The sequence below is a fragment of the Trachurus japonicus genome, chromosome 23 (genome assembly GCF_045865225.1).
Source record: "Trachurus japonicus isolate A0001 chromosome 23, Traja_1.0".
NCBI lineage: Eukaryota > Metazoa > Chordata > Actinopteri > Carangiformes > Carangidae > Trachurus > Trachurus japonicus.
The window spans coordinates 20293525-20307948 of record NC_140929.1 but is presented as its reverse complement, the minus strand read 5'-3'; the positions used below and the strand labels follow the sequence as shown (position 1 = coordinate 20307948).

The 14424-nt window shown below is 42.2% G+C and overlaps 2 protein-coding genes across 3 annotated transcripts; one reads left to right on the top strand and one right to left on the bottom strand.

Moving 5' to 3' along the window:
- Nucleotides 1-189: 189 nt before the first annotated feature.
- LOC146962891 (uncharacterized) lies at nucleotides 190-8691 on the bottom strand. Of its 2 annotated transcripts, none has more exons than XM_085769701.1 (6): nucleotides 8538-8691; nucleotides 4865-5085; nucleotides 4677-4746; nucleotides 4468-4558; nucleotides 2675-2784; nucleotides 190-831 (listed from the first exon to the last, which is right to left on the bottom strand). In XM_085769701.1, exons 1-6 carry the CDS (start codon nucleotides 8677-8679, stop codon nucleotides 443-445), a joined length of 1023 nt encoding a protein of 340 aa, XP_085625827.1. In that variant the 5' UTR covers nucleotides 8680-8691; the 3' UTR covers nucleotides 190-442. The 2 variants fall into 2 exon arrangements, with proteins under 2 accessions (XP_085625827.1, XP_085625829.1); XM_085769703.1 differs by having other exon boundaries at nucleotides 222-831; nucleotides 4865-5073; nucleotides 8529-8691.
- A 2083-nt stretch (nucleotides 8692-10774) lies between these two features.
- glipr1a (GLI pathogenesis-related 1a) lies at nucleotides 10775-14416 on the top strand. The gene is made up of 6 exons (XM_085769704.1): nucleotides 10775-11006; nucleotides 11707-11967; nucleotides 12121-12233; nucleotides 13655-13740; nucleotides 13992-14018; nucleotides 14110-14416. The coding sequence occupies exons 1-6, from the start codon at nucleotides 10836-10838 to the stop codon at nucleotides 14286-14288; spliced, it is 837 nt and encodes a 278-aa protein (XP_085625830.1). The 5' UTR covers nucleotides 10775-10835; the 3' UTR covers nucleotides 14289-14416.
- The last annotated feature ends 8 nt before the right edge of the window (nucleotides 14417-14424 follow it).

Sequence of the window (14424 nt, the reverse complement as noted above, 5' to 3'; positions counted from 1 at the left end):
TTTCTAAAAAGGCACCGGTGTCATCACTGTAGCTGCTTTTCAGGCAGCCTATCAAATGCAGAGGGACTTGTCACCCTGGTAACCAAGAAAATAAGGAAGAAGCTTGTGTCAGAACAAAATGTTTTGCCTACAGCCTGGAGCTGGAGCTGGAGCTGGAGCTGGACTCCAAGACGGGATCATTTCCGTGTTGCAAAGTGGAGATGCTAGTCTATCATACTACAGCGGTGGTGCTTCGTTGTCATAGAAACAAAACCTCCCGTGCAGTGTTTCTGTGATGAGGTGCTCCCCAGCCCGCCGCCAGAGCAAAACACTACATGGACACACAGCCTCACATGTCTTTGATGAAGTAGTAGACAGCGTTTTGGAGGGAAAGCCGTTCAGATAATAAATAACCAGAATAATCTATCACTTCTCTGTACAGTGCAGCAGTCCTGCTCTCAGGTCATTCAGGCCTGTTGCGTCGCCTGAGGCCGGACGCCGGCAACACCTCCTCACTGTTTGGCTGGTGAGAGTCCTCTAGTGAAGGCATGAGCTCACAGTCCTCCAACAGTTCTTCCTCCTCGCCTCCCTCCTCCTCCTCCTCCTCCTCCTCCTCCACCACATCTCCGTCTTTCTCTACTTCTCCGTCTGATTCCTCTTGTACGAGCTCCTTCATCTCTTCGCCCTCTGTTGCAGCCTCGTCTCTGAGTTCTGGAGGCTTCTGATAGACTCCATCTGAAGCCTCTGCTGCTCCGTGTTTCTGCTCGTCCCCGAGAGAAGCTTCAGCTGCCGAGGAGTCGCTGGCCCCCAGGGACTCGATGAGGTGGTCCAGATTACGCTCGCAGGACGCCTCTGAAAGAGTCAAAACAAAAAGTGCTATTATTATACATCCTACTGATAATCAATACTGAAACTGTATGTCATCAATTCAACACCAAAAGTGCCATAAGGGCAGTAGTTTAAAAGTTGCCTTAGCTCAGTGGTTCCCAACCTTTTTTGGCTCGTGACCCCATTTTGACATCACAAATTTCGGGCGACCCTTTCTATTAAGATGTGCCAGCTCAGAAATTTTTATATGCTGCTTTTTATTTGAACTCAAGTGAAAGTATAGAATACAGTTGTTTAAGATTGTGTGTGGTGTTTTTAATTATAATTTTAAAAATAATAATAATAAAAAAATATATATATCAGTAATTTTTGTATCAATTACTAGACATTTCAGGCGACCCGACCTCAAGGCTACAAAACACTGCCTTAGCTCATTCAGTAAATTCAGTTCAACTAATGTCCCAGGTTGTAGTTGTGTTGATTCCACCAACGTCTAAAGAAAGAATAGTCAAAAGAACTCGGAAGTGTTTTTGCAGAACAATATGATGCTATCCACAAGTTTCCAAACATCAAAAACGTAAGCTGGTTTTGCTCTTCCGGTGGAATTGTATGTAATTGTATGTTTACGTTTCCATGGATCTATTAACACTGGCTTTTAACAATGGATGTCCATTTGTATGATATCCATTGGTATTGGACATCCATTGTTAAAAGCCAGCGTTAATAGATCCATGCATTTACCACAACTAATGAAACAATGGAAACGTAAACATACAATTACATACAATTCCACCGGAAGAGCAAAACCGGCTTACGTTTTTGATGTTCGGAAAAAGGTGGATAGTGAAGTTCTTCAACATCATGTCATCATTCAATCCTAAGAGAATATGTGAGTACCACAGTGTAATAATTAGGGTTTAAATTTGTGGCCCAAAGATGTCTATTGTGAGGTCAGAATGACTTCAACCTTTGGTCTTGAGATGTCATGTTGTAAAGAATGAGACAGACAACCTGAGAGCATCGTGTCTCACTGCTGCTACAGGTCATACTCTGCTGCTCTGGATCGCTCTCTGATCAGAAATACCGTCTTCAATCACTAGTTCTTTCCAGTCACCATCAATAAAACATCATCAACATCTAGTGTCAAAGTTAAACCATATAAGGAATGGAAAAAAATGAAGCCTTTTTAAAATTAAATGCTGTGTATGAAGTGTTGTGTGTCATCGAGAGCTGTTTGCACTAGTAGATCAGGAGACAGGAAGGATTCTCCCTGAAATGTGGAAACCTGAACTTAAACAAACTAAAGCTTGCTTTTAATAAAAGGGAATGTAATCAATGGAGAAGTGTTTGTGTTACACACTAGGTAAATGTTTATACGTTTTGTGATAGAGGTCTGGTTTCCTCCCTCTGCACACACATCAGGTCAGAGTCGTCTGTCTGTTTCCTTTACATCAACCCACATGATTTAAATACTCAACCTCAACCTCAGGTCAATAAACCACAGGCGTCATGCAAAAATATCAGTGTCAGACTTCACAGACTCATGAAGCAGCTTCAGTCTCACCTCCACACCTCTGCTGCAGGGAATTCTCTGTTTGCAGATTTAACCTTTAGTCACATTCGAGAGTATAACTTTAGAAGCAGGAGATTTTATGAATGTGAACCAGTGGGCTTTTCAAATTACACATTATCATGACAAGACACACAACACTGATTACACTGCAAGTGATGAATGCAGCATGAAGCGTGTCTGAATTATCAGTGGTTTATCGTGCAGCTGCAGAGAACTCAGCACAGTGACTCTGATCACTGTTAGTGAGCAGGCTCGTTCAGTGTGAACACAGAGAGAGTGAGATGATCATCCCACCGTTGATGTTCAGAGGAGGACAGTCCATCCCTCTCTTCTTCATCAGGTACCGGATGGTCTGGAGCTGAGACATGATCTCATTTTTCTGGTCCTGAGCCACTGACTTCACACTGCAGAGAGACGACAGGTTAACACAATAATTAAATATTGTCCAGTGTGTAATATTTGTCGAGGTTTATTGGCAAAATCTGAATATATTACCAATGAATATATTCGTGTATAATCACTATAAAATTAAATCCGTTTGGATATATATATACACATATAACAAGGGTCTTGCTTAGAGATTGTCGCTGTGTGAGACTGTATTTGTTGGCCCTGGGAACAGCAGTGTTGTGGTGTTAGCAGGTGAACCATGTGCATGTTTTACTTTGGTCACCACACACACACACACACTAGTCTTATTTTGTTTCATCAAGCATTTGAATGTGGTTTGTCCTTGTTGGCTGAGGTCTGTGTAGAAATAGACCGATCAGCTGCAGCATTACACACTGAAGTTACATTAAATTAAACAACTAGAATGTGATGTATTTTTGTTTCTTGCGGTCCATGTCATTTGGTTGTCAGAGACAACCTCTCTGCCATAATCCCTATAGTCTTAGCAGTAGGTTTGTTACCTTTAATTGTCGGTGCAAGCTATTTTTAGAACGGCGGAGCAGAGCCGTGAGCTGCTCAGAGCTACGCTACGGAGGCTAATGGGATTTCTTGGTTTCCCTCATCAAACTCATCAAATACACAATCCAACAACTCCAAAACACTCTGGTGGACAAGTTGTGACCTGCACATTCACCACGCTATGAGATAATAACACAACGTTACCAGACAGAGTTGTTTTAGAGGGAAATCCAGAGACTGTTGATGAAAAACTGCCCCTGGTGGGAACACGCATCAGTGGTAACGTTGTGTTATTATCTCATAGCGTGGTGAATGTGCAGGTCACAACTTGTCCACCAGAGCGTTGTGGAGTTGTTGGATTGTGTATTTGATGAGTTTGATGAGGGAAACCAAGAAATCCCATTAGCCTCTGTAGCGTAGCTCTGAGCAGCTCGCGGCTCTGCTCCGCCGTTCTAAAAATAGCTTGCACCGACAATTAAAGGTAACGAACCTACTCCTAAAGCTATAGGGATTCTGGCAATGGGCCAATGTGCCAAATTGTTGAAAGCACGTCCCATGCTGGCAATGCCTAATGCATTGATCGCCAAGTTGATTCCCGACTGTGCCGATCTGTACTGCGTGTCAATCCTCCAGTCTCTCTCCCCACTTTCCTGTTTCTCTCCACTGTCAATTAAAAGCAAAATAATGATGATTTGGGATCACTGTCATGATGGAAAAACCCTCCTATGCAGACAGAGGCTGATAGGCCTGGGAGCCATCCTTTATTCCCGGTCTCTTTTATTAATTTATCTTTCTTTCTTTTTTTTTTCTTCGTTGAACCAAACCATGATCACACCATCTGACAAATAAGTCCCAAAAGATCATTGGGTGGTTGAAGTGAGGTAAGAGTCTGACACAAGAATCATATTATGCATATAATGATATTTCCCCAAAATGTTAAATTGTTTCTTTAAACTTAGTTACTGCTTTAGCTAACGTCTCATAATGAATTTACACTCTCCTTCCTCCCAGTACCTGTGACCTTACAGTATTTAAATCACATGCCTGTTGTTTGATAAAACAAACGCAGACAGTAGAGCAAGGATCACATTTCAGAACCACAAACATGCACACACAGTATGAAGACACGGCTCTGTGTGCACACCTGGAGCTGCACGCGTGTGAAAGCTGACACTCACCAGTTAGTGAGCGGGTCCAGCTGCGTGAGGATGGAGTTGAGCATCCTCTCTGTCTGGGCCAGTCTTTGTTCAAGCTCGTTCAACTGGTTTTCTGCACCAAAACAAACAAAAGGGTAAAAACTCTATATTTAAATTCCTCGTGGTAACCAAATATCATATAACAAAAAAACACATATGCAAAGGGGAATACCAATATTTACAGTACACACCTGCTTCCACAGACTTTTTGGCCCCTTTTGCAAATTTGTCCCTTTGTGCCTGGTCGTCTGCAGACTTGATCTGGGAGTGGAAAACAATGTGATGATAAACATTTTGTATTTACTGATGATTTCCATCCTAAGTTGTAAATATTATAAATATCATTCTGTGTTGCAGGTGTCATGTTTCTCCATCTTACCTTCAAAAACTTGTAGGCGGCGAACACTCCCACTCCGATGGCGTAGAGAGGCATCAGTGTGAACACGTAGCCTTTGTTGCTGTTGGATTTGTACTTGTCGCTCTTCAGCTCCTGCTCCATCAGCTTCTTCATCTGTTGCATGTTCTCGGGGGTCTGAGAGGAGCCAGGGGAGTTCACGCTGACGGGCTGGCCCCTCACTGCACCCGGGCCTGGACCCGCCGCTGCTACAGGAAGAAAAACAAACTGAAGTTTAGTAGGTGTCTAAGGAAAGTCAGAATTCACCTGTGTAGCTTCTACAGAAGATGAACAATGATTTGTTCAAAAAGCAAAGCCCCCCTTTACATTGTGTGGCCGACATCACACCTGTATCACATGTTATCTCTTCTTTTATCTACTGTTTAAAATGCCTGTTGAAAAAAAAGTGTTGAATCAGAACCAAGTATCTTTTAGTTTCTATGCTCCTGTTAATCTTTTGCCATCCGTGTAACATATATAAAACCTTTATATGCCATTTCAATATATTCATTTATTCAGGTTGTTTTTATTGTTGTTTAAAGGGATAGTTCAACAATTTGGCAAATTGGCCCATTGCCATAATCCCTATAGTTTTAGGAGTAGGTTTGTTACCTTTAATTGACGATGCAAGCTATTTCTAGAATGGCAGAGCAGAGCCACTGCTCAGAGCTACGCTACGGAGGCTAATGGGATTTCTTGGTTTCCCTCATCAAACTCACAATCCAACAACTCCAAAACGCTCTGGTGGACAAGTTGTGACCTGCACATTCACATGGCTCTGCTCCACCGTTCTTAAAACAGCTTGCACCGACAATTAAAGGTAACAAACCTACTTATGGGATTATGGCAATGGGCCAATTTGCCAAAATGTCGAACTACCCCTTTAAGGAAACTCACTTTTTGGACAGAACCTCCTAGTAATTGTATAAATCAGCAGTAAAAAAAAAAGAAGAAAAGAAACTCGCAACATGATGGCAGATTTTATCTTCATCTTTGAGCCATTAAGTGACCAGTGGCCTGAAGAGTGATCACACTGTTCATCAGTAGATGTTCCACCCAGATTGTTTCCTCCTCTAATTTCACATTATTAGATCTTCTTCCTCACTTTTCTGTTGAAACTGGATCTGTGTGGTTCTGCACAGCGTTCATGGCCTGCTGCGCCTTCATGTTTGATCTGCAAACATATGGGCTTAACTGAAGGTAAATAAGGTAGCTATTGAATAAACAACGCCATTGTATTATATAACACTATCCCATTACTACTGTCCTTCTCTGTGTGAGGAGAAATTAAAGATGGCTCTGTTCCAAGACTGTATTTTTTCTCTTTAGCACAGATACACATGACAATGCAATTTTGCATGAGATTTTCTTGTTTTGAAATAATCTGGGTAAATTCACTTGACATCATAACTTGCAGAGGTGTATGTTGTTGATGGATGAAAAAAAAGCAGTTGGTTTTGTTGAATGTAGCCCACGTATTGTTTTTCTATTTTTTTCTAACATTTCATCTGTCTCGTGGTATTAGGTTGTAACCATTACTGTAGTTGCTATCCACACAAAGTGACCTAGAATAGCTGTTTGTTACCAGTAAGCCTGATAATAACTGACACTAATACTGGATTAGGTGTTGTGTTGTGTTGTGTTGTTTTAACACACAGCACATTTTTGATGAAACGTCCATGTTGTTTTCAGATTCTAATTTAAAAGCACATGAACACACCAAAGTCCAAACTTTTCAATTCAGGGAATAGGACTATGTGAGGAGGAACACATGAATGTAGCACTATTAGAAGTTCTGGTTGTGGTTCACTTCTATAGGGCAGCTGGTGTGTCCACTTTTAGGCAACAAATGCCCCACAGCTGTCACTGTGGCTGTGCACCTGGCAAGTTACACCGACCAAACCCGTGCCAGATATCAGGCTTCCTCTGAGCTTGAGAGACTGAAAAGTAAAAATCTAAACCTGAAAAGGAGATCACACATAAACCAAACACACACACGCCTCCCGTCTTCCTTCTGACCTTATATTGAAAGGTTAAGTGGGGATAACGTCTGATAATATCCTCCAGATGTTTTACACCTAAAGCAGACATATGTGAGTTGACGGTCCTACATCACTTGTGCAGCGTAGCCTGTGTTTATCACAATCAGATTTATTAGCCAAGTGTGCTGCATACAAGGAATTTGACTCTGGTTTGCACAGCTCTCTTATGTTCACATAAAACAACTACTGAACAATATAAGTTAAGAACAATAAAGGAAAGAATAATACAAAAAAAAGTTAAATAAAATAAAATATAATACAGTGGCCAGATTGTACTGTAAAGTCACATGTAGACCAAACAGAGTACCATGAATAAGTAAGTAATTTGGATTTGTACCAACAATATTTACAGCAGGCAGGGTGTGGCAGTGTCAGTGTGTGTAACATGAAATGATATCAATGATCAGGGCTCCAGACTAACGTTTTCTTACTAGGAGCACAGTGGCCCCTAACTTAAAATTTAAGGAGCGCAAACAAAACATTAAGGGGAACACACTGTGAATTGACTTGTAAAGCAAATATTCACATTTCCTTTTCATTCATAATTCTCACACACATATTTGCCGATTCTTTGTGTTGCCACTTCTACACTTCACCAGCGTTAGGGAAAAAAATAAACACCCAATTTACTGGTTGTACATGCGCAAATAGATGAAAATTGTAGGCCTGTTTGCATTTGTCTTAAATTTTAGGGGCAGTCGACCTATTTATTTTACTAGCTATTATTGTTATTATTATTATTTATTTATTTTTCTGCTTTTATATTCTGTCTATAGTAGATACTCATTTTATGACCATGAAATATTGTTGCAATGCTTGATGTGCTGTGTTCTTTACTTTTTTCTCCTTCCTTTTTTCTTTTTCTTTTCTCTTTTTCCTCTACTTATTTTTTCTCTTCATTTTATTTATTTATTTATTTATTTCATTTTTCTCTACATTGAAAATCAATAAACATAATTCTAAAAAAAAAAATGTAGGGGCATGTCTAGAGCCCTGAATAGAAGTGGATGTGAGTCAGATGGTTTAATGACACTGAATGACAAAGCCTATATTCAAGTGATGGCCTGTGGGAAGAAACTGTGCTTAGGTCCGGTTGTGCTGGTATACATGGATCTTCTGTAGCGCCTAATCCAGACAGGAGAAGTGTGAATAGATAGCCTAGTGTCCGGGGTGTGATGGGTCAGACTCAGCCTAGTGTCCGGGGTGTGATGGGTCAGACTCAGCGGTGATGTTTGCTGCCCTGTTCCTGACTCTGGAGGTGCAGGTCCTGGATGGAGGGCAGTGAACTATGCTACCTTCAATAGACTGACTTTACTTGACTTCAGAGCTGCTGCTGCTGCTGCTGTAGCTGCTGCTGAAATCCCTGCGCTGTACCATCCGCTGTAGCTACACAGTCAGTCAGTCAGTCAGTCAGTCAGTCTGCTCTGCTCTCATGACTTTTATTTTGGGAGAACTTGTTGGTGCACGCGCTAGCTAAGGCAAACTGATGGGAGTGTAGTGCGCTCGAGGCAAAACGACCCACTCAGACCCGAGGAGGTCTAGACTCTACACCACACTACACCACACCACACACCACACAACCACACCAGGACCCACATGACAACAACATGTCCTACCTTTCCTGGAGTAGCGGGGGTCGAACCTGGTCTCCTTGGCCCCGGCCCCGCCGCCGACGCCGAACAGCCTCGGCAGGACGACGAACGTGAAGAGCACGGCCGTGAAAGCCAGGGCGACTTGTTGTGATGTTGACAAAACCATCCTACACACAGCGAGACAACACACACACCGACCGACCGACGGTCCCACCGACACACCGAGACACCGACCCGGGCTACACGCCGCTACAAGCCGCTACACGCCGCTACAAGACGAGGCCGGAGCGGCTGGAGAGGCGGTGGGGGGCAGCAGGAAGCACCGAGCTGTTTAGGCCAGTAGACAGAGGAAAACACTGGGACATGAGTGAATTACCAGCAGGCTGCTCGCTGCTCTGCTCGGCCCTGAACAGCTGTGCCCCTCCGCCGACACCAACTACACCACTTCCGGGATAGGCCTTTCAAAATAAAAGCAAACAACCTAAGGGAGTTGATGGTTGATGTGAAAATTAAACTGGACTGTGGCAGAAAATGTTGAGCCGTCAAGGAATGTAATATTTATATTCATTTACACACAAAGAATCAGCGACATCTCTTTTTTTTTAATGTGAAAATGTGTCCTGCCACTGCAAAAAAAATAGTTGTTGACTTGACACCCATGAATCAATGAGCAGAAATGATGTAGCCTACAGTGGCATGCAAAGGTTTGGGCCTATGGTTTGGGCACATTTGGTCAAAATTTCTGTTAAGCAAGTGGAAGATGAAATGATCTCCAAAAGGCATAAAGTTAAACATGAAACACTCTTTTGCAATATTTTAAGCAATATGTATTATTTTAGTTTTCTACAGTTTTAGAATGAAAAGAGGAAACAGAGAAGCAGCCTGTAAAAGAATGGGAAACCCAGGAGACTGCAGCTCTCAGATAACTTTGACCGAGGAATCAGACAAGATATTTACTATTTACACACTGTGATAGTTTCCAAAGGGGGGGGGGGCTACTAGCTACTAACTATGCAGGGGGCCAAACCTTTGCTGCAGGCCCTTTTCCTTTTCTGTCATTTTGAAAATGTAAAAGATGAAAATAAAACAAAACAAAAATGTTATTGTATATTATATTGTGTTGTGCATATGCCTTTTGGAGATCATTTCATCTTCTACTTGCTGAACTGTTCACATAAACAGAGATTTTGACCATGGGTGCCCCAAATTTTGCATACAACTGTAGTAGCTACCCTATTTTATATAAAACATACACACAAAGAATCAGCAACATTTCCTTTTTTATTCCTTTAATGCATCAGTGTATGAGCAACATGTTTTACTGATGTACTGTAGCTGATGTAGGTAGCCTAGAGCGAGTCATTATGTACATTTAGGTATTTTAGCCCAGTGTTTGCTACTGAGTGAATGAGTGCTAATGAGGTTTTTATGTTTTCCAGAAGGCATGTAGAACAAACACGCAGTCAGTGGAGTGAGCTCTGTTGGTTGTGTTAATGTCCTCTATAAGCTGGAAGCTGTGGTTCAGTGGTTTTGATCACACCCCTCTGTCAATACAAGTGCACCACAAGCACCATATTGTTTCAGAAGTTATTATATCCATCAGAGGAGAGGCCTGTCCTCCGCGGCTTTAGGCTGCCTCCCTCCATGATTTCACTTCAGGAAATCCCAGAGCAACTCACTGATGCTGAGATCTGGTCCCCGTGGAAACCAGACCATCTGCTGCAGGACTCCTTCTCACTCGTCTCGCTGCTGGAGAGACAGCGCTGTGGGACTGTGGCTGCGTGTTAACGGCTTCTGTCCCATTGCAAAATGAATTTGGAAGCCACCAGATGGTACAGAGAGATGTTAAGAACTAAATCATCTGAAGTGCCCTAAAATATCAGCATTATGTTTCAATCCTGATGAAAGTGTCAGACTGGCCTGCAGACTAACATTGCCATCCCTACAACCATCATTTCTGTGTTGAAGATCACACAGCAGAGGGAAAGGACTGTGAACTGAAAAACAAAAGCGTGCAAAACTTATCAATTGAAGCACAAAAATTAAAAATATTCAGCATGTTAAAATTGCATCAACTGGCAGCAGCCTGGTAATCATCCTGTATGCATGTCTTTAGCAACATCATTGCAAACATTTATACTGTGCTCTCTCTCTCTCTTTTTTTAATTTTGAGAATCACCCAGTTTTTTCTTTAGAATATCTCAGCACATGCATCCTGTTCCTCTTGGGTGTGTAACTTCCTGTGTCAGTTTGACACATTCAAGTGTCCTTCTCAGAAGCACAACCGCTGTGTCTTGGCTGCGGAGAGTTACCCCTCCTAACATGGTGAGCAGGGTGGGCTTGTTACTGTGGGTCTGGATCATCCTGGACTCGGGGGCGTGCTCGGCCGCCCTGCCAGAAATCACTGAGAGAAAGTTTATTGACGAATGCGTGAGGGAACACAATGCTGCGCGCTCAGCTGTCAGTCCATCTTCCAGTGACATGATGTACATGGTAAGCTACATGATTTCCTCCCCACTATTCTAGTGACAGATATGCAGACGTCTCTAGTTCCACAGAGGATCAGCAACATCATGTGAGCACTAAAGACCTGACTACAAACATATGGTTGAATGAAATACTTTGCTAAAATAGAACCTGATTTTAAATATATATTTAAAGGACCAGATTACTCAAATAAGATTCACTCTTCCCTTAAAGCTTCAGTTGGTAACAATTATTCAGTCATATTTGCTGGAACTGTCACTATATTCTGATAGTATTACATTAAATGGGTAATTTAGGACCAAATCCAACTCCTCGTATTTGCCTGCATATTACTGGAGGAGCAGCCAATCGCAGCTCCTACACACGCTGCAGACACTGCATTAAAACATACCAACCTATTCCTAGAGCGGCCTGTGGATTGTTAGATTAAGTTAAAATTAAAGTTAAAGAAGTTTACATATTTGGAAACTGGTCCTGCTTTTCAATCTGGCTTGGTTTTCATTGTTGTGAGCAACACTGACGTCCATTGTTTTTGGGCAGATGTGGAAACTTCGAAACCTATATAAACAAAAAGCTGCATGGTTTGAATGTTATGAAAGATATCCATTCTTCTGGATGAAATTCTTTTCTTTTTTTCGAATGCAGGTGAATTAACAATTTAATGAACTAAAGTGACACATTACTTCACTTGTCTCTGTTGATCCAGTCCTGGGACGAAGGTCTGGCCATCTCTGCGCGAGCATGGGCCAGGCATTGCATATTTGAGCACAACCCTCGCCTGAAGAACGATGATCCCCGCATTATGCACCCCACCTTCCCCTCTGTAGGAGAGAACATATGGGTAGGCTACCCACCATCTAGTTTTGATGTGACAAGAGCCATAAGAAAATGGGTGGATGAAAAAAAAGATTACGACTATCAAAGAAACAGTTGCACCAGCAACAAAATGTGTGGTCACTATACACAGGTATGTACACTTTTTACCTTTAATGACAATGTGTTTATTCTGTGTTTGTTTTGATATTGCAAAATCTTTCAGAGTTGGAGGATCAGTAAAAAAAAAGAAAGAAAAAAAGGAGAACTTGAAGTTTGCACAATTGAACCCTTGTTTTGTGTCCAGGTTGTGTGGGCAAAAAGCTACAAGGTTGGTTGTGCTGCTGTGCTGTGCCCAGGTGGTATCGCTCGTTTTAAACCACAGGAGGGAGTTATTTTCGTCTGCAACTATGCTACAGCGTAAGTTGAACACACAAAAATGAGACCAACGCCTCTGACTCACACTGATCTCCAAAAACCCTGCACGTTGGTGCACATTTACATTTACATTTTCTATGTCACGAGTTCATCTGCGAGGCAGGAAGTAGCATTAGACCACATGTATTCACCACAATCACGCAGGGGTTCAGTGCAGTTCACCATACATTAAGACTGCCTGCCTCAACTCAACCCAACAATATGACTGTCATAGTTTGTCGGTCTCACACCCTCAAATCCACCTGTCAATACTCAGTAAAGCGCTTCACGACAAGGCTGTGATTTCTGCTCCTTTGAGGAGTAAGAGCTAAAAATACAATATCCAGCTGCTGTGGGTCTTTTTTTTTTTTTTCTTTAAAGAAAGTCTATCAACAAACATGTTTAAATATTCATGGCTTCATTAGAAGTCAGTGGGTTTTGATGCTTTACAAACCACCAAAGATCCCACTGAGTTGTTAGGATAGCAGCAGTGTAATGTAATGTATGTAATGAGTTCCTTAATGGGAAGTCCAGTAGGGAGGGGGTGGGGCTCTTTACCCATTGGAGGCTTCACACATTGTTGCTTTTAGTATTTTTCGTGGACTTTGTTGACAGAATGATTCCAGCTTTTCCCTCTAAAGCGTAATTTTATTTTTTAAAGGGATAGTTCAACATTTTGGCAAATTTGCCCATTGCCATAATCCCTATGGTTTTAGGAGTAGGTTTGTTACTTTTAATTGTCGGTGCAACTATTTTTAGAACGGCGGAGCAGAGCCGTGAGCTGCTCAGAGCTACGCTACAGAGGCTAATGGGATTTCTTGGTTTCCCTCATCAAATACACAATCCAACAACTCCAAAACGCTCTGGTGGACAAGTTGTGACCTGCACATTCACCACGCTATGAGATAATAATGGAACGTTATGAGACAGAGTTGTTTTCGAGGCAAATGCAGAGACTGCTTGAATTTACATCGAGAACAACTCTGTCTTGTAACGTTCCATTATTATCTCATAGCGTGGTGAATGTGCAGGTCACAACTTGTCCACCAGAGCGTTTTGGAGTTGTTGAATTGTGTATTTGATGAGTTTGATGAGGGAAACCAAGAAATCCCATGAGCCTCCATAGCGTAGCTCTGAGCAGCTCACGGCTCTGCTCCGCCGTTCTAAAAATAGCTTGCAACAACAATTAAAGGTAACAAATCTATTCATAAGACTATAGGGATTATGGCAATGGGCCAATTTGCCAAAATGTTGAACTACCCCTTTAAATCACTGCATCTCAAATCAAACAATGCAGCAGAATACAGCTGGGATTTCTACATGTGAAAGAGCCACAGACAGTGAAGGTGGAGGGCTCAGAACAAGGACGATGAAGGAACATCTGCTGACTACAGCATCTAACCTTGTTGATGGTTCTTGCACAGGGGTAACTTTGTGGGAATGCAGCCTTATCAGTCTCAAGGGGAAGCCTGCTCTGGGTGTACAGGCTCCTGTATGGACAGACTCTGCCGTGAGTATTCAGCCCCATTTCTATAAGAATATTCTTTCCTTTCATTTAGATTCAAAAACTACTCAATCTTCTGGTTTCTGTTCTGTTTTCACGCGAACCATCTGTGGTTGTTGCAGCTGTCAGAAGCCGAGCATCACCGTGTTGTACACATTGTCACTAACAAGTCACTTTACAGAAGCCTGAGAATTAAACGTGAGATTAAGCGCTGCAACATATTTTATCCGTTCTAATGAGTCCTAATGTCTTGGCAGGTGATAAAGAACGAGATTCAGAGAAACGTAAGTGCAATGACAGCCTGAAAATTTGTAGTCAGGATGCAATCCAACAGAGTCTGAAAATAACTGTACCAACCTCTTCCACTGTTCCCAGGTAACTACTGGGTTCCTGACTGGGACCCTGCAGCCCGGGACCCTGCAGCCCAGGACCCTACTCAATCTGGCTCCAACTACATATCTATTCTGATCGTCAGGCCTGTCGCACTCATCTTCAGCTTCATCACAGCATACGTAGTCCACCACTATTACCCCGATGTCTTCTGCTATGAGTAGATCTCCTGCAACAACATGGACTTATTCAGCCGGTGTTAACGTGAGGACGAGTTTTAAATCTTTTATTTTTTTGTCAATAAACGGCTACAGTGTAAACGTGTAAAAAAAAAAAAACTATTCCGTTTCTCAAATTACA

Excerpts from the sequence above, each read along its gene's own strand:
- LOC146962891 (XM_085769701.1), bottom strand. The coding sequence starts at position 8,679 with ATGGTTTTGTCAACATCACAACAAGTCGCCCTGGCTTTCACGGCCGTG. Across the intron at positions 5,086-8,537 it reads CCCCCGCTACTCCAGGAAAG|CGGCGGGTCCAGGCCCGGGT; the intron begins GTAGGACATGTT and ends TTCCTGTAGCAG. Across the intron at positions 4,747-4,864 it reads CCGCCTACAAGTTTTTGAAG|ATCAAGTCTGCAGACGACCA; the intron begins GTAAGATGGAGA and ends TTCCACTCCCAG.
- glipr1a (XM_085769704.1), top strand. The coding sequence starts at position 10,836 with ATGGTGAGCAGGGTGGGCTTGTTACTGTGGGTCTGGATCATCCTGGAC. Across the intron at positions 12,234-13,654 it reads GTCTGCAACTATGCTACAGC|GGGTAACTTTGTGGGAATGC; the intron begins GTAAGTTGAACA and ends GTTCTTGCACAG. Across the intron at positions 13,741-13,991 it reads CTGTATGGACAGACTCTGCC|GTGATAAAGAACGAGATTCA; the intron begins GTGAGTATTCAG and ends ATGTCTTGGCAG.